Below are 23,819 nucleotides of genomic sequence, written 5' to 3'. Positions count from 1 at the left end.
GCATGTGTACTTCATGTAAATAGCAAGTGAGAAGTTTGTATAATGACTGATACGTTGTTTTCTAGTGTAAAGGGAATATATCTCAAAAATATCTCAACACTTAACAATTATGAAAAACAACAAAGAAGACTCAAATTATTACAAACTATCTCAGAATCTAGTAAGTATATCCATTTCAAATGCTTTTCATTTCATTTTTACAAATCAATAACAGGCACATTGCAAGTGCCAGTCATACATGTTACGAAATCAAAATTAATAATATACTAACAGAGAAAAATTTGTAAAATGATTTTAATTGAAAATTATGATTATTTTTACACTGTCTACATTGTGTCTCAGTACAGATGATTAGTCTCTTTTTTAGGATTGAAAACGTTTCGCCTTCAGTTGAAAAGTCCTTATAAATGTTTCCATAGGATTCAAAATGAAAACTTTGGAGGTCTCTTATTGTAAAAATCTCTGTGAATTTCATAGAGACTTCTGGCATATTAGGCCTGTTAATACTAGTTTCTTGTGACTCTTGAGATTGTTGTCCCCAAATGTTAGTTGTCTTTCTTTTTTTTTTTTGGAGGAGCATTATAACACATCATGATCAGTAAATTTTGCTCTTTACCTTCAAGGAGTGTATAGGAGTCTGTAATAGTACTATATGATTAAGTTTTTATTATTATTGTCTTTCTATCAAACATATCCTTCAAATTAATCTAGTACTTTTCAGCACATTAGATTTTACATTTTGAACAAGCAGAAGTCATTTCCCTACTATCTTGGCTAAAACACCTAAATTAAACTTGCACATGAAATATCTTCATTACAATGCTACTTGTATGTTGATTTTGATTCTAATGACTTCACATTAATTGCCTTAGTATCCCATAATACAAAGCATACATCCTTTTGAACATGTACAATGCTATGAATTATGGGAAGGAACACTACCAAGACCAGTTTCGACCTTCATCATGACCTCATCAGTGGAAGCCATGTGAAAAATTTTCACACCTAGGCTGCTTGTATATAGAGACTAATGACTTCACATTAATTGCCTTAGCATCCCTTATGGGATGCTAAGGCAATTAATGAGGGCTATATACATGTCCACACATATCCAAAAGGATGTGTGACATGTATAACAAACAGTATACATTATGGGAAGATCACTACTCAGGCCAGTTTCAACCTTTATTGATGTAGTGTTAACTACTTCAATAAAGTGCACAGGCACCTCTCCAAAAACTCTGAGCAATCTACAAGATCACTCTAAATCTCGCTGAGTGACCCTAAAGGATCACTGCTCAACTATCACTGCAGGAGAGGAAACTCAGCAGTGATCCACTCAGTGACAGGCAAAAACCTACCACCAAGAAGACCCACTGTACTCCTCAGGAAGCATGCAAGCCCCAAAGACAAATAATCAATATGGAGGTAAAGTGTGAGGGTGCCTTGCCAAAAACTCTGAATTGACTACAATATTACTAAATCTCATTGAGTCACCCAAAAGGATTACTATTAAACTCATTAAGCCCTCATTGGTGGCTCTACTCAGTGGAAGGAAAAAAACTTACCACCATGCAGAACCACTGTACTCTCCAGAATCAAAAATAAACATTATTAAATGTCATCAGTGGATGCCATACCCAGAGAAGATACCAAGTTTGAAGTAATGCAGAAATCGTATATTTCCTATATACAAGTAGAGAAAAGGTGTATCACCTTGTTATTAAAATACTCTGGATTAGAGATAGATGTGGAGAGAGATTTTTTCAGTTGTTTATAATTTAAATTATACTTGCCAAAAAATTCTTGTTTAATCCTTTATCCACATGTAAGCAAACAAAGTTTGCATGTGAAGTATCATCAATATGTATGTCGGCTGTTCAATAAGTAATAAGACTAATTTTACTGTGGCGATACCACTCATCACAATATTAATTTCTGTGGAATAAAGAAATGTTGCTGTATGTATTAACAAAAGAGGTTGATAGATGGCGTATACGGGCTGATGCGTCAGAGTGTCACGTGACTAAACGCAAGCTTGTTTCGGCACGCCTACGAGGTGCGACCAGTCTTCGAAATGGAAGCGTCCTTGGAACAGCGTTATGCGATTAAATTTTGTGTGCATTTGCAAAAATCTGCATTGGACACTTTTAACATGATACGCGAAGCTTTCCCGATGAAGCAATGTCGAGGGCAAGTGTTTTTCGCTGGCATAAAACTTTTAAGGAAGGAAGGCAAAATGTGGAAGATCGTGAACGTGAGGGAAGACCTTCAACGTTCATCACAGAGACAATGATCAACACAGCAGCGATTATCATCAAGCACGTCAAAAGGAAGCGTCCATTGCTGAAGAATGGCTTCTTATTACACCACGATAATGCAAGGCCACATATTGCTGGTTGTGTAGTGGACGTTTCACTACACAACCAGCATATCCTACCATGCCCTCCATACAGTCCTGATCTCGCACCGTGCGATTTCTGGCTGTTTCCTCAGCTCAAGAAACCACTAAGAGGCTGCCATTTCGAAAGCAACAAAGCATGTGTAAAAGCTGCGGTTTTGAAAGAACTCTAAAAAAACGGACTCTCACATGTGTTTAAGAAGTGGACGCAACGTTGGGACAAATGCATCGCATCTCACAGTAGTTACTTCGAAAAAGACCATGTAAATGATGACGATTAAAGGTAATCTGTTTTCTGTATAAATATAGTCTTATTACTTATTGAACAGCCTAAGTATATTTACAAGGAGCCTAGCAGTGAAGATACTTCACGGACAAACTTTTCTTGCACTTGAATAAAGGATTAAACAAGAATATAATTTCTTGGTAAGATTTTAAATTATAGCCAAGTAAAAAAAGCTCTCTATGCCTAAAACATCTGTTTTGCTAACTCTTCCTTTCCCATTCTGTTTAAGCGACTATAGATAGTTTTGTTCGTATATTCTTGAATTCCAACAACTTCCTTTCACTATCTTCATTTTTAATATGATTCTGCAGTTCACATCATCTGCTCTCTTTCCTAATTTTTCTCATAACTTTCTCATGAGTGTTACTCTAATCTTTGATCAGTTGTTTCATTTATTATCCAGCTCTCAGACCTGTGAGTTTTTAGATTATATGCTGTATGTACAGGAAAATCTCACTTAACATGAATTTGATATTCACGTTAATCATTTCACTCAATTCACGATTGAGTGAAATGGTACTATTTCCTGCTATTTTATTTTATGAAATTTTATGTTACGCGAAATTTTTTGTCACTAATCTGCAGCAAGTGGAAAAGCTGGAAGTCATATACATGAAAGTGGCGCCAGTAATACAATGACTGTGCGAGACCTGGGATACAGCAAGTCTACAGTTTCAACTACTATATTAAATAAGAGCAAAGAATACAAAGAATAAGGAAGGTTGTTACTGCTTCTTTAAGCATGCAGATTACCCAAAATAGAAGCCATTTCATGAATGAGATGGAGTGTTTTCTATCACTCTGGATTGAGGATTTTAACCAAAAAACAATACCTTTTAGTGTAGAAAATATTCAGGCAAAGGCTCTCAATATCTTTGACCTCCAGAATAACTGGGTAGTCTGCTAGTGCTGATAAAGATTCCGGCCAAGTGTCCTGAAGAATTGCAAAGGATAATTCAGGAAGGTGATTATGACGATCGTCAAATATTCAACGTCGACGAAACTGGTCTCTTTTAGAAGCGTATACCAATAAAAACTTTTCTAGCTAAAACTGAAGCATCTCAACCAGGATACAAAGTATCTAAAGGTTGTCTTTTATTTTTATGCTTTTAAAGAGGCAATGCATATGCTTTAAACTGAAGTTTATGTTAATTTATCATGCACAAAATCCAAAATTTAATATTATTGAAGAAATCAGCACAATTGGAAAAGAACTTGGATTTAATGAACTGGATAATGAAGATGTGAGAAACTTGCTCGATTCCCATTCAGAACAGTTAAGCGAGAATGATCTTTAACTAGAAGAATAACATGCATATGAAGAAGAAGATAAGGAGTGTGAACAAGAAGAGAATGTTATGACTAAGAAGCTAAATACAAAAGAACTTGAGCTAGTTTTCAATCACATTGAACATGCTAAGGAAATTTTGTTTGATGCTGATCCTGATATGGGACGAAGCTTCAAAGTCTGCCAAAATCTTGATAAAGTGATCGCCAGCTATTGCAAATTTCATGACAAGATGAAAAAGTCGAGCATGATTCAAACATCCTTAATTTTTTGTAAAAAAAAGTAGCTGAATCAAATGTTTAGACATTAAATAAAAATTTAAGCAATTGATTTTTATTAACTTTGATGATTTTATCTTCTGATATAGCTTATACTGTATTAGAAGTAATTTTTTTTCCCAAATTTACTCTAACTGATGGATGAATTATAATTATTCCTATTGTTTATTGTATTTGCTTAACGTGATTTCGCTCAGTGTGCATTAATTGATGGATTAATCGTGTTAAGTGAGGTTTTTCTGTATACTGCTAGTTTACTTTTGGTTTATTTTTTATCTAATTGTGTCCAATTCCCTAAAATATTTTACTTGTGTAAATTCTCCACTGAAAATTCAGTTTATATAATAGGTAGCAATTTTTCATATGCATATATTTTCACAGTTTGTTTTTTTATTGCTGATTTGCATGCCACGTTGGTTATAGTCAGTACAGTTTAGCTAAAGAATCCTAGAGTTGTACTGGATTTATTTAGGAGTATAACATTATCTGCATAAGGTAAAGAGCTGAGTTGAATATTACTTGACTTTAATATCCAGATTAATACCACTTTCCTTCATAATGTAATATAGATGATAAAGAAGAGCAAAGATAGTATGCATTCTTATCTTACACCTGATTTTACATTTAACCATTTTCCTTATTTCTTTCATCAATCATAACTGCTTACAACTTAAATACTACTATTTATTGCTTTCTATAATGTCCCATTTAGTTCATACATCTGTAACATTTTCCAAGGGGCAAGATGGAATCTGCAGTAAAGTTCCTTTTATTGGAGTGCATTTGGAAGCTCTCAATTAAATATATTCCCATTAATAGTCTGAGTAATTATTCTTTATGCCTACTTCAGCAAAATTGAAGGAAAGATTTTCTTTTTTCCCCAGCCTGCAAAACTTAACAGATCCTTGTTATATTGCCATGATTTCTTGTTTTCCTTAAAAGTAAATATCTGCTGACAACCTCTATTTGACCTAAACTTGATTGATTCTTCTCCAAATTTCTCTTCAGCAGTTGTTCTTAGCCTCTTAAGTATGTGCCTGCATAAATGTTATTTGAAAAGCTCAGTATGAAAGTTTCCCTGTAATTCTCATGTTATATTTTATTTACTTTTTTTTTATAGATGGAATTTACATTACAAATATAATCCAGTCATCTGGAATACCGGCCTTCTGAATTATGAAGTGTAGCCACTTTAAAGCTTTTCTACTTCCATATTTGAGCTTAAAGATAAGCCTTATAAACTTGAAGAGCTATTTGAATTTTGCCAGAGTGGCTTTTACAAACATCCATATTGTATACAAGATTTGAAATAACAGCCATTTGCGTTTAGCAAACTTTACCATCTGCATTATGAGACAGGTGTTGGTAGCCTCTGGTTAAATATCACTTACTCCAGCTTCATTTCTGCAGTTCAGATTTTGGTTTTTTTATAACTTTTCTACCTAAAGTACTGATATGCATTATCGACTGCATTCCTTTTGAATATTTTATTTCTCTGTTCTGTTCCGGTTTTTTTTTTTTTTTAGCAGTCATTCAAAGTAATTATGTCTAATTATCTTCTAAGATCTTACACATACTGACCGCTGAATTAGAAACTTGCAGAAATCATTAGTTTCCATATAGGCATGTGACTGCCAATACTGAGCACATAGTTCAGTGAGATTATGGATTGGGAATAGCCTTTATTAAATGTTTCAGTCAATTGCTGTACACAAGAAGTTCTGTTTGTCCATATAAGCCTTCTCAGAAATGGTGATCTCATTCCTGACAGACTGTCTTAGGACCAGAGTTATGCCTCTTAGACAAGCAAAATGGGTTATTTTTCCACTGGTTAAACACCCAGAATATCTCACCTTTTGAGAAACCAATCAGCCCTGCTGTTTTCAAAATTGTGGCTCCAACCAGAACCAGACGGGTACCTACAATAAGCCCTTTATCGAACTGCAAAAAATCCTTTGTTTTTCCCATTGTGATCAACACTGTTGATGATTACTGACTAGCAGCATTTTTAAATAGTTGCTTGAAATGTGTGTGGTCACTATGTGACCAAGTATTATGCATATACATTGTGTAAGTGACATTTACGTATATCTGCATAAAGGCTTCTAATTCAGTAATCGGTATGTGTAGAATATCTTTGTTTGGTTTCAGTATCACATTTATCGTTTTCTCTGATTCCATTTATAGTACTCTCTCTTTCATTTGTAGGTTTTTCAATAGCCTCCAGAACATTTTCCACCTTTGTTACATTTATCTTCATCCTATCAAAACCTTTGTGAGTTTTGTGTTAGAACTTTTGAATTGTGAACAATGCGAACTAGTCTACACTTATTTAGATTTGTAACTTTTTTTCTCTGTGTTTGAGCAGTGCCTTTCAAACTTCTTGGGCTATGAATTTCAGTTTTTTTTTTTTATCCTTACCACATTTCTTCCTGCCTGAATCAATCTGTTTTTTTTTTTCAATTTTTTTTTTTATATTTTATCAGTGATCCTAAGATTTGGTCCTTGTTTTCAAACTCTTTTTTCCTCCCATTATATTTGAGTCTATAGTTTTCTTCTGAAGGTTACTTTTCTTTAATTCTTGTATTATTTTTATACCTAGTCTAGCCATAAATACTGTTACAACTTGAACAGCACATAAACCTTTAATCTCTCAGTAAATCATTTTACAGCTTTCATCACATACAAACCACATGTATATAGCAGCACTCAATGTTCAAAATGTCCCCCTCCCCTTTTGCTTTTACACATGCCCGAAGTTTGTGAGGCCACATATCGGTGTAAAATAATGTCCTATTATTCCCTTTGTATATCTCACGCTATTACTTTTACTTATTCTTCTTTTATTTTATATTCTCTATATATCCTTACTTTCTCTTTATTTTACATTATGCTCTATTTACTTTACTTGCTTTATCATCTCAATCTACTATATCTTGGTTTATTACTCCATACTCTCTATATTTACTTTACTAGCCTTACTACTCTTTTGCTTTCTATTCTTTACCTAAATTACTAGTGGTTACCTAACCTCTAATACTTTGGGAACCTTGGAAAATTTATTTAATGTTTCGACTGCACCACCAAGATTCTTAATAAATCTTTCTCTGACTTTATTGACAGTTGTGGCTATTCTTATTTAACTTTGCACACAGGTTCGCATTTATTTAGAAACAGTGCATTGGAATAAGGATCAGTGAATACACATTCTTTAGCATAGCAAACATATTTATTAAACTAGGATACGTTAATACAGTTCTTAAATGAATTGGCTCTTCAGAAAATTAAAAGCTAAGAATTATAGTCTCATTCAATATACACACATTAAAATACACAGCAATACTATCATATACCAATCTATAATCTTGTTCATTCTGCTGCTAAGAATTATAATCTCATTTAATATACACACATGAAAATACACTGCAGTATTATCATATACCAATCCATAATCTCATTCATTCTGCTGCTAAGAATTATAATCTCATACATTGTACATACATAATAAACATGCAGCAATACTAACATATAAAAATCTGTCTCATCCTAGAACTAATCTGTTCAATATTGCTTGAACACATATTTCACTCAACAAGTTTCTCATATCAAAATTAGATCAAGTATTTTTTAACCTCTTAGTCTGGGACAAATTATCACAGTTCAACTTTTATATATGTTCTGCTAAATATATATACTTCAAACAACAATATTTACCATATCTAAATACTTCCAATATTTCTTTAACCTCATAGTCCAGGACAAATTATCACATTTTATTTTATATATGTCCCGCCAAATATATATACTTCAAACTTGTACTCACTGTTCTTCTCTTGACGCATATATCTGAACTGGCTCTTTCATCCCTTATCTGGTTCTACTGACTTATTCTCCATCTTGGGGCCTCAACATTCGTGCGGGCTTCCTTTTCCTAAGCTCCATTGCGTCATGGAAGATTTTGGGGGATTGGATCATGTCATACCGATACTGCTTTTCTGTCCTGGGCTTTAACATTCGTGTGGCTTCTTTCCTTTAGCACCGTCGCAACATGAAGAATTCACAGGACTAGATGCATATTATTATGGTTCGACTTCTCCTTAGACACCTCCCTACTTCTCTTTGGACAGCCAACGGACTCGTGATGCTGGATTCCAAGACACTATGAGAGGAGACTGCGTTTCTGCATACCTGCTTCCTTCTTCGTTTCTGCCTCTGAAAGAACAAGTGTTGAAAGTTTCATCTTTTTGATCTGAGGGGGTTTATCACTAGGTGATCACATCCCATTATAGCCAGTGCTCTCTGTGCATAGAAGATTAGAAAATTTTTTCTTCTGAGAGTCAGTGATTTTATGTTTTTCCTGTATTTACTTCATACAGTGTCTAAGAATTTAGAACTCATGTGCAAAAGATAAGAACAGAACTTTATGTACTACTTCAAGTCCTCACAAAAATATTTAGCAGAACCACTCATCATTCCTAAGCTGCCAAATGTTTTTATTTTTATGGTATTCTGTTACATAATGGGGTTTCATTATTAGCTGACTGGTGTAATTGTCTTTCTTTCCTGATGATTTTATGCAACTTTTATGACTTATGGCCACCATGCACACTTACTATTTTAAGTATTCGTAGGAAGATAATGACCATGTGATGTGACAGATTGGCTGGGAGATTTCTTCTGCTGTAGGAAATCCTCCAGACAGATGAAAAAGCGCCTGAGTTTAACTGAATTATATTGATAATAATGTCTCTATATGCCAAAAAAATTCAAATGTGTTTAAAAGTTTTTCATGGGTGATTTTTTTTAAATACAAAAGTGTGCTCAAGTGTATTCATTCAGCAATGGATGCCATTTTTAACTACTCAAGATAACCCATGCTTCACAGTGAAAAGGTTAAAAATAAGAAAAGTATGAAGGAGAGACCAAAGAATTTTTAATTCTTTGATCTTCCCTTCATATTTTTTTAAATAACTTTGTTTAAAATAACCAAAGGAATTAGACAGGGTGAACCCAATAAGTCCCACCTTATTTAACTTATCGATGGATGAAATAATTAAAGAATAAAAGAAATAAAAAATTTCATTGGGATAGTCAATGCAATGAAAAGCTAATTGAAAGCCAAAGAGGATGCTACAGATGATGTATATTAATGTTAGAAGTATCAGGAATAAGAGGGATTTTTGACATTGATTGGTGTAACCTTGCAAAAATTATAGGTATTAGTGAGACCCGGCTGACAGTAGATTATATAGTTACAGGGATAGAATGTGATGGGTATAGTATTTTCAGGGAGGATAGAGAAAATAGGATGGAATATGAATTGCAACTAAAAAGAGTAGGAGATCGGCAAGACAGGCATGTGGATGGCAGTGCAGTTGAAGCAGTCTGGTGTGAAATATTTGATTGTTGTTATAGGTCGAGTGGGGGGGGGATTCACGAGGGATGATGTGGAATACAAATTGGCAAATTATCACAAGTGCAGGTCAAGTAATTATTATGAGAGGAACTTCAGCTACAGGAACATAGATGGAAGGAAGAAAGTTGACATGGAGAGAAGGAATTGGAATTTATTCACCTGCTAGGGGATAATTACATGAAACAGTATGCGATGAATGAGACTCAGGGTTTGAGAGTTTTGGATCTGCTCATAGGATCAGTTCTGACCATAACCACATTGCCTTCAATGTGAGCATGCAGTCTTGACTTAGAAGGTTGTGAATCTTGGAATTTTCAGTTAAGAAGGGATATATAGAACTATGGGACTAATGATTATGAGAACCTTAAGAGGCAGCTTGAAACCATAGCATAAGAGTCTTCAAAGGAAGGATGTTAGCATAGAATAAATTAGGTAAAAGTTAGATGGATGAGTAATAGCATTAAGCTGGGGGAGGGAAGGAAATGTTATGTAAGGTATATAAAGAGAAAGGTGATTGGCAACTCACAAGCAGTACAGGGCTCAGATAAGAAAGGTGATCAGCATGCTAACGAAAGAAGGCAATCTCAACTGGGTTTCTTAGAGAAGTGGTGGACAGAATCCAGAGGCAAGTGACCAAGATGGCGAGTTGTCTGTGGAATGCTCTCTGTGAGAATAGATTGTGGGTTGCAAAAGTTGACTGACAGGCAGAAAAGAGGGGATATGGTAGAGACATATCCCCTTAAGAGGATTTTATGGGATGGAAATATTTCAGCACTTGGCTGGAGGTGCTGAATAAAGGGTTATTCCAGGAAATTTAATACAAGTTTGGTTTAGCAAAGGTATGAAGACCAGAATTTTCACTTTGTGAGTGGTAAATGAGTGGAATTGAGTTGCTAAAGTTAGTTGTGAGTACTTTATAGTCATTGAGTTCAAGGAGAGGTATGGTAGATATTGTGTGGATACAGTGATGAGTCTTTGCATTCAGTGGGAGGTATTAATATTATTGTTTTCCATCTTTTTGTCACAAATCCTCATGCATTGCTATCTTGCTTTTGACACAAAAACACTTCTAGCACTTGCTTGTTTTACACATTTCTTTTTCTCTCTCTCCCTCTCTCTCTCTCTTTTCTCTCTCTCCCTCTCTCTCTCTCTTAGATACACACACACATGCCATACTTGTCACCCATAAAACTCTCGTTTGCAGTAATGAATACATCATGCTACATCTCGTCAAGTTCTTCATATTAAATTTCCTGGACAAGGTCATCTTGGCTGCCATTGTTCTGCTATGCTTTAGCACTATTAGTTGTGGCTATAATCATACATGGCCAACTCAATTTTTTTTTTTTTTGTGTGTGTGTGTGTGAATCCCTCGAATTTCATGGGAAGGATTCACACACACACACATGCAAAAATTGAGTTGGCACATTCACATGCACACACACACACAAATATTAATTAGCACCTTGGGTATACTAAAAGTTTCAGAACCCCACTAAGCAGGGTAATGGCCTCACATTCCGTGATGAAATTTGTCAATCATCTCAAGACCAAAAAAAAAAAAAAAAATCTCAAAAAACATCAAAATCAACTATAAAATTGCAAAAAAAAAATACACCAAAAACATCAGAATTCCCCTTAATAAAAAAAAAACCCTTCCATATTAACTTCATTAACAGGAGTCTTAATTCCAGTATCAATGATGTGCATCATCACCTATAGTCATCCAAACTAATGTACTATTTATCACTAAACTACAACTGGCACCTTCTACAACAGCATCTCACCACAATTTTCATCTGACTTGGAATTCCCTTTTATTTGATCTGCTATGGCTTGGGATCTCTCTTCCTCTCTTTGTTGCCTTCATTTGCTGCCTGTGCCATTCTCTAAACTCCAATGACCTCACTAGCCTCTTTGACTACCTATTCTCTATCACACACAATCCAACCATCCTAACAGCTGGCTTTGCAGACTGGGCTGGTGGAGAGGCTGGGCTGCTTGCTCTCAGTGATGATTTGGCACAAGTTATTCGCAGGCCCACCAGAGTTCCAGATGGTCCTTTCTGTACTCCTGGCACCTTGGATCTTTTTCTTTGTTAACTCCCTTCGTATTACACTATTAATGTTGGATCTCCTCTTGGTAGGTCTGAATATAGCTTTGTCCATCTCTCCATTGCTACAGATTGGCCTTCTCCCAGTCATTCATAGCATTCTGTCCCGTGGTACTATAACAGTGTCAACTGTGATATCCTTTGAGATTTTTATGCATTGTGTCCATGGTCAGATTGTTGTTTCCAATCTTCTGATCCTAGCTTTTGCTCTGATCTTAGGATGGAAGTTGTTCTTGCTGGGATGAGTACTTTTATTACCTGCTCATGAGATTTTCAACCTTTTTCTAAACCCTGGTTCTCTGGCAGCTGTGCCAGGGCAGTCCAAACTAAAAATTCAATATATGCCCGATAGCTCTGGTCAAAAACTTCAGCTTCTCATTCATCTTGCATTACAACTTGTGACAGCTGTAAGGAAATCAACAAATTCAGTCAGAGTTTGTAGGGGCCGGTGCACTGAACTTGTCTTCTGTCCTGGTGGGACTGTGATTGCAACCTCTGTCTGTCTATGTTTCTACCTCTCTTGCATCCTGATGGAACGATGATGGCATCTCCCAAGGATAGGGAACAAACCTGTTGGTATAGGTCTTTTCCTACAAATTTCGCATAAGCAACTAGGAAAGAACTCCTTCTACCATTTGATAGGCTGCCCATGGTATGCCTCCTCTGAAATTTCACCAGAGGGATCTTAGTGGCCTTGATTCCAATTGGTCTCCTGGCCCTGATGGTGCTCCTCCAGTTGTACTAGGAGCTTGTTCTCCAGGACTCGCATTTGTCCTGCATCCTCTCTTTGGGCTGTCATACTCATCCCACAGCCTGGAAGCAAGCTTTGTCCATCATATTCCCAAAAAGAGAGGTAAAAGTCAGTATCATGCTATCACCCTGTTGCTCTGGCCTCAATTCTCTTGGGTATGGTGGAAAGTTCATCGATGGCCAACTGTTTTGGTGCTTGGAGACTCACCAGTTAATGATTATCAGTGTGGATTTTGCAGTTGTCATTCCATAGCAGACCTCCTTGCTAGCTTTGCCCACTGCCTTTGGACGCTGGCTGTAGAGGTTTTCGAGAAACTCAAGTGTTCACTCTTGATGTCTCCAGGGCATTATTTGATCAGGTCTGGAATTGTGGCATTGTTGCCAGGCTGCTATTCTCTGGTATTTCTCCCTTCCTTTGCAAGTAGATTCCCAGCTTTCTCTCTGGTCATTTACTGCAGTTTCTAGCAGATGGTTTCCTTTCACTAGACTTTCCCATTAATGCTGGTGTACCCTAGGACTCAGTACTGTCACCTATTCTCTTCTTCCTATACATTAATGATCTTCTGTCCCTGACATCTAATTGTATTCATAGCCTTGCTAACGCCAATACTCTCTGCCTCTCTTTTTCGTTTTCAGGGCCTTATCAAGAGGAATATCGTTTTGACGATATTCCTCTTGTACAAACCGGGACCAGTTTTCTCACCTTTGTTTGGCTTTCACATTCGATCTGTCCTGGTTCGAGTGCATCAAATTCATAGCTTCTTCAGCCTCCAAAAAGCTTGGTATTCTCTTTTGTTCCAGATGGCAGTACTTTCCTGCTCAACGTTTGATGCTTTATAAAGTTCAAATTCACCCAACCTTAGAATACTGTTCCTACATTTGGGGTGGTATACCTAAAGCTTCCTTTGGGATGCTTCATTGTATACAAAAGTGAGAAATTCATTTGGTTGGTGACATCTTTCTCACTGCCTCCCTCCTATCACTTTCCCATAGATGTGCTGTTACTGCATCATGTCCCTTCTATGGGTATTTTCATGGGCACTGTTCCTCTGGACTGCTTTCCTGTATTTATATATGACACAGTTAACACCCATTTGCAGTTCAGCTCCAAACTCATCTAGCCATCTTCTCAACCTCTGCTCTTTGGTGCTATCTTCCCTAATGACTACAACCTTCAGGTCTTCAAAAAACACATCCACAAATTCTTCTCTTCCATCTAGCCACTTACCCATGCACAGCAATGTCGTATCATAGATCTCAGGACCCACACAAAAGGTATTAGGACTTTTTGTGTGGAGGCTAAAAAAATGGCACTCACAAACATTCTTGCCTGAATGTGGAATTTGAACTCACAACCTATTGGTTGTTAGAGCAGAGGTATTATCCACTTGGCTAATCAAGCTAGCAACACACATCGGCTCAAACACACTGAATTAAATCTCTTATAAACTACATGTAACACAGTATTACTAGTTATAAAACCAAATGTATCTTATCTTTTTCCAGAGCAAGAAACATCTAAAATCTAACATAATATTGGTTTATAAAACAAAATATACCTTATCTTTTCCATTGCCACTTAGTCATCTTCCATGCACCTTCTAGTAGAGATGTTTCATATCACTTACCCTTTTTTTTCAAATTTTCCATACACTTTGTCCTGGACCAGTCTGAGGATATCTTTAACAAGTAATGTAATCAGCCTTTTTTCTTCTATGTTCTCTCCATTTAAGTCACAATAGACAGAAAATATGAAATTAACATTCAAAAAATATTCCATAATGGGTGGTATATGGTTTGGTACTGTGGTCTCCCACAGTGAATCTCTCCAGACTCCATGCAAGCGAATTTATGCACATTTTATATGTTAGAAAATGAAGTTGATAATTACTAACTAGTCTGTGACCTGATCAAAAACCAGCAGTTATATATTGCTGTCATTAGATTTACTGCCTTCTTCAAATTCTCTCCCCAAATTTCTGTAGGTTAGGAAAATTATTTCTTAACCTTTTGTTTGGGTTTCTGAGAACTAGTTTTCTGTTGGTTCTCATTTCTAATTACTTAAGAATTTCTCTGCTTCTATTGTCACTTTCACTGGAATCATTGGCCTAAATAGGTTGCTTCATTGAATTTCTTGCTTTGAAATTTTCTTATGTTACTTGAAACTGAATTTGATGATGACAAACTTCATTCAACAAATTTGTTGTCATATTTTGTGCTGAATGTAACAGCCTCTCATTTCTTTTCATAAATTCCCCCTAAGACCTATAGTAGATGCCACTTATGCTCCATGCTACAAATTGTCAAAATAGCTGGCAAACTCTCCCCCCCCCCCACTAGGCTTAGCACATCCTGTATAAAAAAACTCAGCCCATTTTAAAACCTTGATTGAAAATCTAACTTTAAATAATACAGATATATTGGTAAGTTTTGACATCACCTCACTGTTTACCAATATTCCCTTAAAAGACACCTTAATATTCTTAAAAAAGATTTTGCCTTCTGATACTTGGTTAATCAAGCTAGCAACACACATCAGCTCAAATACACTGAATTAAATCTCTTATAAACTACATGACCTCTTTTCCTTTGCCATCAGTTCTGGTTAGTTTTCTTGAAAGAGCAAAATTTACAAGCAGATAGAGGGAATCACCATGGGTCCCCCCCTCCTTCCTTCTCACCTTGTCCTGCCAATTTTTACATGGAAAGTTTTCAGAAATGAGCCATAGACTCAGCCCCTCTCAAACCTGATATCTGGCTGAGATATGTTCTCTGTTTGGTCTCATGGCTCAGACACATTAGACTCCTTCCTCAGTCACCTCAATAATTTACATCCAAGATTCTAGTTTACAGTGGAAAAGGAAAATAACAATTTGTTATTTTCCTTTTTTGTTATTATAGTTTACACCTTCCTGGACATCTCTGTATATGTTTCACTTTATATAGAAAACCCACTCACACAGGCAGATACATTCACAAACATTCCTTCTACCCCCTCTCAACAATATGGCATTATTAAAACTCAAACCACTGCATTGAACTCAACCATGTACATACCTTCCTATCCAATGGCTACAGTCATTACAGAATTTAAAAAAAAAATCAATTCCTACCCCATTCCTCGGCCATTGCTTTAGAAGGATTTCAGAAATGCCATCACCATCCTCTATATCTGTTGCACATTGGAAAAAATATCCAGGTCTTTAAAAAGTACAACCTCTACACAGCTTTTAAGTCCCACCTGAAACTTGCTACCCTAATCCGTTCTACCAAAGATCAGCTCCCTCCTCTCTCATTGCCTGGAGTATATAAAGTACCCTGTTCTTGCAAGTTGTCTTACTTCAGACAGACAGGTAGATCAGTGACCATCTGTTTAGAAGAACACAAATTGTACATCTGCAATCATGACTGTGGTCAATCTGTCCTTGCAGACCATGTATTGGATACAATTTAAAAAGAAAAGACTGATTTTTGAATCTGCAGCAGCACTCAGAAATCAACCTAATTTAAACAAATATGGATGCATTCTTCCCAAAATTTGGGAAACAATTGTACATCCTAGGCTGCTTATAAGCACCTATAGAGAGTACATCACTTAGAAGAGGTCACCCACATGTTTCATTAAGTATATTGTGTGTGTGTGTGTGTGTGTGTGTGTGTGTGTGTGTGTGTGTGTGTGTGTGTGTGTGTGTGTGTGTGTGTGTGTGTGTGTTACAAGTGTTATTTGTACTCCCTGAAAGATGTCTGAGTGACTGAGATAAAATATTGGAAGCATTAAATTTGTTTTAATCCTTTCTTAGTGCTGTTAATATTCCATTAAACCTCCAACATGAAATCTTGTTTGTATTTACAAAGGTGACTCAAAAGTTTTTGGAGTTTGACATTTTGACTATAGCACTTCATAAAATTGCAATTGAAAAACATTATTTTACAAAAGGCATTATGCTTCATGGATTTGCATCTCCTGCAAAGTAATGTCATTTTGCTGTGTTAATTCCCATAAAAATTAGTAACATGGTAATCAAGTAAGAACTAAGCTTCGTTCTCTCATTAATGTTTGAATATTACTACTCATTTGAATCATTTCTAATTCTTGCTAATCATTTGAATGCTACTCAAGTAGTATTCAAATGATTAGCAAGTACTTATTTGGCATAGTCACAAGGATGATACAACAGATACAGTTAAAGAGACCTGGGGCTGAATCCATCTAGGATTTTGAGGAACCTTTACAAGTTTTCATCTGAAGGTGAATTAGCTAGTATCATGAAGGTTTCATGATTTTTCATCTCTCTCTCTCTCTCTCACACACACATACGCACAGAGAGTTTACTTCTGTGCGTATGTTTACTTCTGAACAGCTATTAGCTTGTACAAATCCTCATTCATCAGGTCTTTCATTTGGAGTGGTGCCCCTAAGAGCTCCATAACAGTACTTGACACAATACAGAAAAGAGCAGTCAGACTGATTAATGACTCATCCTTTACCAACTCACTCCAGCTGCTTTCACATAGGCATTTCATTTCTGCTGCATTATCTTGTGTAAATATTTCCATGGTAAATGGTCAATAGAACTAGCATCAGTAATTCCCCCTCTTTCTACCAAATCCATTGAAACAAGTGCAGCTTCCACCCCCCCCCACCCCTTTCACAATCCAACTTCAAACTCACAGGGCAAATTGCTCTTCCTCTTTCATTCTTGTTACTGCTTCTGTACTCTGGGACCTTCCTCTCCTATGTGTTTCCCAAGGAATACAGTGCACATCTAATGCAAACAATTTCCTCCTTTCTCAAATCTCTTCCCACACATGGTACTGACATACTATAGGTTGACCAACCAACCTCTTGTGTATAGGTCCAATATAAAAACAAAACAAAAAAAAAAAGCAGTCTCTGCATTCTTGCATATATTTAACAGACATAATACACTGTTATCTTAGCCTGAGTTGCTTCAGTCATAATTTCAAATAATGCAACCCATATATTAGAGGTTTAAGCGATTGTAATTGGACAGGTCTTTATTAACCATCCTATCTAATGAAGTTCTTGCTTTTAATCCTTTTCAGAAACTTGGCAATATAATTATAGCATTCAGTTTCATCATAAGTTTCATTTACTCTGTTACTCTGCATATTTACTTAGTAACTTATATAAATTTTACTTGAAAATTTATTTACTTGAAGGTAATTTTACTTAAAAAATTACCTACAGTTGTTATTTTTTTCCTTACTTAATTTAGACAATGTTAATGAATACTTGAAGCTAGCATCAAATGCAGATAAACAGCAGTTACAGCGTATTAAAAGTGTGTTTGAAAAGAAAAACCAAAAGTCAGCACAAACCATATCACAACTTCAAAAGAAAATTGATAATTATGGTAAAAGAATTAGAGATCTTGAAGTTCATGGCTTGAGTAGTAGCCACTGGCAACCACGAGATGTGTTAAGAGATGTAGGTCAAGGCTTAAAGTAAGTATTCATTATAATTTTTATTGTGTATAATACACACACACACACACACACACACACACACACACACACACACACACACACACACACACACACACACACACACACAGACATACACATGTATGTATATTTGGTTGTTTATTTTTTCATTCAGCATCCATCTTGAAAACAGTGGCATATTGGGATTAGAGATATTCTTTTATTTCTTTTGTAGTAGTACGTTGTAAGTTGCAGATGTTATGCTGAGAAATATTAATCCTACCTAAAAGAAATTGGATCTCATATCAAGACTATCCTTTGTAAGCATTGCCAAAAAAAAAATAAATAAATAAATATAATAATAATAATACTTTTCCTCCAAAAGACATGATTGAGTTTTTTTTTCTATATCTTATTGTCATTTAGGTTATCTGTTGTTCCCCTTTGGAGAATAGTCTTAATGTTGACAAAGCAGGTCAATCTTAAATTATGAATTTAAGATTGACTACATAGAAATTAAAAGTCAGTAAGAGTTTCTCCGAATCTTTCCATGGCCTGTGTTCAAAGGTGGGTGAGATTGGCTAGGAGTAGAAGTTTGGCTTCTACTCCTAGCCGTAGTACAAGAATGGCAGAATCCATATTGGTGATTGCTAATTAACTGTCACGTCTCCAGGTAATGAAGAAGCTGAGTGTTGATAACTTTTTCCACTTTTAAAAGTACTGAGTACAAGCTGGATTGGACTTGCTGCCCTGATGTTGGGTAGATGCCAGTAGAATAGGATAATTTATATAGGCGGTACAGGATGGGTGTCAATTCTGGAGTAGAAATCTTGAGCACAACTGAAGGAATACCATCTGGACCAGGAGCATTATTAGTATCAAGATTAACGAGGGTTTTTCTGATGTTCTTTTGGCAAAAGTTAAGAGGAGGCATGCAGTGGACAGTTAGTGGAAGTATGGGAGGTGATTTGCTTTGGTGTACAAGGATAGAGTTGGAGGAAAAAACTGATGCTGCCTTTTCCTTGGGTGAGGTTTGGTTACCATAATGCATCAGAATGCAAGAGATGCAATAGAAAAGGGCAGAAGTTACACCCAGTAGCCTTAGCAAGGGACCAGAAGACTTTACTGCCAGTTGAACAGAAGACAAGTATTACATTCTTGTGAAGTCTGCTTTGGAATCATTGATAACTGTTTAATATATTTCTGGCTGTTTTGTAAGTTGAATGAGAAGCTGAAGATTTTAATTTAAGCCTTTGAACATAAGCTGCATTTTTAACATGGATGGTAGAGGTACATTTTTATGAGAACCAGGGCTTGGATATAAGTCAGGGGTTTGCACTGGAGTGTTTTATGTGGTTCCCACCCATGAAAGGTTATTAGTAAACTAATTTTTTTTCCATTTTTATTAATTTTATACATATATATATATTTTTTTGTAATTTTTTATTTATTTTTACATGGTCCAAAAACCTTGCTCTAGAGATTAAACATGGAATTTTTTCAAGCCACTTCAGGCCTCCAATAAGCAGGCGTAGGTCTCACACTGGGTTACAAAATACATCTCCCACCTAAAGACGATCACAAACATCCATGCCCATGGTGCAATTTGGAACCTGCAACCTCTTGGTTGAAGAGTAGATATGCTAACCACTTGGGCAATCAGGACGGCAAGGGAGAATGAAGGTTCGCATTGAATGAATTGGGAATGAAGGAAGGCTGTCATTCCAGTGAGGATTATTCCAGTTATTAATTCAGTGCATGTGACCATGGAAGAGGAGCATAAAAATTCCAAAGGTCATCCCAGTTGGAACAATTATAGTGCCATAGGGTATGGGGTTGAGATTGGCTGGGAGGAGGACAAACTGCAGAGAAGGAGACTTGAATGCGATTGTGGTCAGAATCGCCATGGGAGAGAGAGCAGATATCCACAGTGTATTTGGAGGGTGAGCTGGTTAAGAAAAGGTCAAGAACATTGTTAGAATGATGAGAATGTCTGATATTCTGGTTGGTTACTGACTATTTGTGTTAGGTCATGACTGGCAAATGATTCAGCTTTGCTTCCAGCTTGATCTGCAAAGTTGGAGTAGGGGAGCCAGTTTGTGTTATAGACTTTAAAGTCCTCCAAAGAGGATAATCTTACAATTTGGGCAATTAGTTTGTAAGAAATCAATTTTTTGTGATAGGCAGTCAAAAAGGACAGCTTGATTGTCAGAGTTGAGAGAAGTTGTAAATGCTGCAAAGTAAGGTAAGGAAATCTTGAGCCAGAGCAGATCGAAAACTTAGGATTTCAAGTTGAATAGCCTTTGACAAGGGATATCAGATTTCACAAAAGCACACATTCCACCTTTTTTTGTGGAATGCATCATGTAAGATGTAGTTGGGATAGTGAGGTGGACTGTTGTTGTGCTAACTGAGGTTCTGTTAGGAAAAAGAAATAAGGTTTTTGTGTAAGTGGTGGTGGTGTATATCACTAATGTTTGTATTAATGCCTCCAGTGTTGGTGAAATAAATATGGAAGTGTTTTTCATTAGAAAAAGTTTTGATGTTATTTTGGGTCAGTTGAGGTGTATTTCTTCTTTTTTTTTAAATTTTTTTGTTATATTTTTATTTTATTTTTGTTATTTTGTATGGGAGAATTTTTTGTATCTGCAGTTAAAACGCTACTATTTTATGATTAACGTTTATGTATAGGACAGTTGATTCAGGAGATGAAGAGTAGGGGGCATGCAGCTAGGGTGAGGGACTGTAATGTCCAATTGTGGCCTTGGACCACATACTATTGACCCGGTCTCTCTCCAGCACAGCCTGGCAGGTTAAGCAGAAGCCAGATTATTTGCCAGCTGATCAGGAAGCCTAAAACAGATGCATTACCATCAGGTTTAGTCCCATGCACTATATGGCGGCCAGCCTGCAGAAAACCTTTACTTCTGTACCCTCAAATGTAGCAGAAACTGGCTGACTAGTTGAATAATGATATCAGAAGTTGATATCATTATTACAGTATTTTGGGCATTCCTTGTTTTTGGGTATGCCCAACAAGGCCATTACTCAAACTGCATGTGAGAAGAAAAGGGAGACAGAAACCAGAGGCTCTGGGGATGAAACATGGCAGAATCGGCTTCACACTTCCAAAAAAAGAACAGGGTGGTTGTGGTGTTTCACTCAGCAATGAAAGATATCTACCACCTAGAGGTCTAGTTGTCATTTCCTCACAACTAGGGAAGATATGTATTTAAGGCAGCAATACTCTCCCTTTCCAGAGCCTGGGATAAGCTTTATATTGTGCAATCACCAGTCTATAATGGCCCAGTAACAATAACTTGCAGTAACAAGGAACTCTGAAAATATCAGATACTGAGAGAGGATGGAGTTGGTCTTAGGGGAAAGGATAAGGGCGACTAGTTTCAAATGGGGCATGAAGGCAGTGCATAGATTATGTTTCTTTAAAATTCTGGCTATTTTTTTTCGATATGTTCTGGACATAAAGAATAGTAACTGTATTATTATAACTGTTCTGCACAGATGGTCAAGGATTGGAGAGAATTATTAAGTATTTTGTTGATTCTGTTGAATTATAGCCATAGTAGATACTTTAGACAATTTGAAACCTAGTAGACACTTTAGTCTACTAGGTTTCACTTTAGTTTGCGTTGCTCTGTATGTGCTATAATTTATATTGTCATCCCTGATGATGTTTCTTTGACTAATATGAAATATTGGAAGCATTTCAGTTGGTTATTTTTTTTTTATTTTGTTTATGTTCTTAAGCCTCTGAATTGGCATGTAGGCATCTCTATGTGTGGGTGTGTTATATTTTTTCCAGTCTACTGAAAACTTCGTTTTAATTAGATTAGGTCGAAATTATTAATACATCTTAAAAGAGAGAGAAGTAACTTTTTATTCAGTAACACGCTAATATTGGAATCTAATCTGTTTAAGTGTGAGAAAGTCCATTAATTTTGCTTTAGATGCTAGCCATATGAGTAAAATTTCATCTAGGATGGATGTGTTCAGCTTCCCAAAATTTTCTCTCTATTTCTCTACTTTTGAATGATTCCATGTACAGGTTTGCTGTGGTAAAATTGGTGATCTGAGGGCTAGGCCTGCTTTCTCTCATAATACAGTAATCTACCATTTATCTGACCATTCAATTATCAGAACAGCAAGTTCTGATAATTGAAAAGTTGACATGCAAGGGTCAGTTAATTGAAGGATCGTTGCTTTGAAGGTCAGATAAACAGTAAATTACTGTATTATGTCCTTTTAATTGTTCCACCGATTTTCTGAAATTTCTTTATTTTTTCATCTATATTTTTATCTTTCAAGAAATGTTATTTTGCAGCCTAAATAGTTAAAAGATGTCATCTGTTCTATTATTTTATTTTCTATAAATATTTTTGATCTAACATGATCTCAACCTTTAAATACCATGACTTTTGTTTTCTTTTGTGAGATTTTTAAATTGTATTGTTAGCTTATTTTGTTTACCATATTTGCCGGCATATAAGGCACAACAGCCTATAAGACGCACCCCCTTTTTTGTACACATTTTTTAGGAAAAAAAAACTTTATCATTGAATATTATAATGAATTTACTGTATTTCAAATATAAAGTAATAAGTAGGACCACTTTCAACAAATACAGTAATCTAACTAGGAAAGAGTACCCACCCACCTTTTAATCTTCTTCGTCAAAACCCAGAAATTCATCTCCAGAGCTAAATAAGAGACACTTGAAACCTCTTCTAAATCAGAATCTGAGTCCTCATACAACAAATTGTCCTCTGTACCATCTACTGCATTACTAATGCTACACTTCTTAAATAATTTTACCACTGTCTCAGTTTTCATTCCATAAAGCTTTGACCTACTCACAAACTTGCGAAATGCTAGGCTTCTTCCTGATGGCATGACCTCAAAATCTGAAGACTGCAACCAGCAGTCTTCTGGATGCAGTGTTCCACTTCTCCTTCAAAAATCCCTTAAATGGTTTATTAATACAGACATCTAAAGGTTGAAGCTGACTAGTTAGACCTCCTGGAATTACAACTAAATGAGTTTTCAATTCCTTGAGTTTATTTTTAACATCTTCTGTTCTGTGAGAATGAAATTGATCCCATACTCTCAGGGCAGGCTTCTTCAACAGTCCACCAGAGCGCCTAGGCCAAATGTTATCTATCTATAACTGGAATACCAGAATGTATTCCAGTAACTGGAATATATAACTAACGTAACTGAAATGCTCTAACACACCGCAAGGAAGCAAGGAAGAAATAGCGTAACTCGGAACAGAGAAAATTTCCAGAAATGAAAGTAATAAAAAACTGAGTATCGGCGTATAAGACGCACCCTGTTTTTCAGACCTATTTTCAAAGAAGAAAAAAAAGTGCGTCTTATACACCGGCAAATAAGGTAATTCATAAACTGATTTTTGAGGGTCATCTTCAGTGTCTTGTAATATAATCTGATCATCTGCATACAGCACTGTATTGATAACAGTTCTGGTTAACTGTATACCTTGTTTTATTGTTGTTTACCATATTTTAATAATCTGATCAATAATTATATATATTGAATACAGTTGGAGATAAGCTACATCCCTGTCTGACATCTTGATTTATTTCAATCTCTTCTTTATTACCTAACTGTATTTTTGTATCTTTATATAAACTTTGTATAACTTGTACTAAATGTAATGGATATCTTTGTTTTTTTCATTATATTCCATAGTTTTCTCTGTATTTTATCAAAAGCTTTCTCATAATCTATAAACACTATATGAATCTCTAAATTAAATTCTCGGTTTTTTTTTTTTTTTCTTTTTTTTCAGTAATTTGCT

The 23,819-nt window shown here is 35.9% G+C and overlaps 1 protein-coding gene across 4 annotated transcripts in view; it reads left to right on the top strand.

Annotated features, from left to right (window-relative positions):
• The window catches only part of LOC150106809 (transmembrane and coiled-coil domains protein 2-like), a 316,563-nt gene that overhangs the window by 81,429 nt on the left and 211,315 nt on the right, over positions 1-23,819 (top strand). For all 4 annotated transcript variants that reach the window (XM_090392723.1, XM_090392721.1, XM_090392720.1 and 1 more), the window contains one exon: positions 17,773-18,001. In XM_090392723.1, the coding sequence (XP_090248849.1) occupies positions 17,773-18,001 (229 nt within the window). The remainder of the gene's footprint in view (positions 1-17,772; positions 18,002-23,819) is intronic.

The sequence above is a fragment of the Typopeltis vanoorti genome, chromosome 5, assembly GCF_054136105.1.
Source record: "Typopeltis vanoorti isolate ZY-2024b chromosome 5, IOZ_Tvanoo_1.0, whole genome shotgun sequence".
NCBI lineage: Eukaryota > Metazoa > Arthropoda > Arachnida > Uropygi > Thelyphonidae > Typopeltis > Typopeltis vanoorti.
This window is presented reverse-complemented; position numbering and strand designations above follow the sequence as displayed.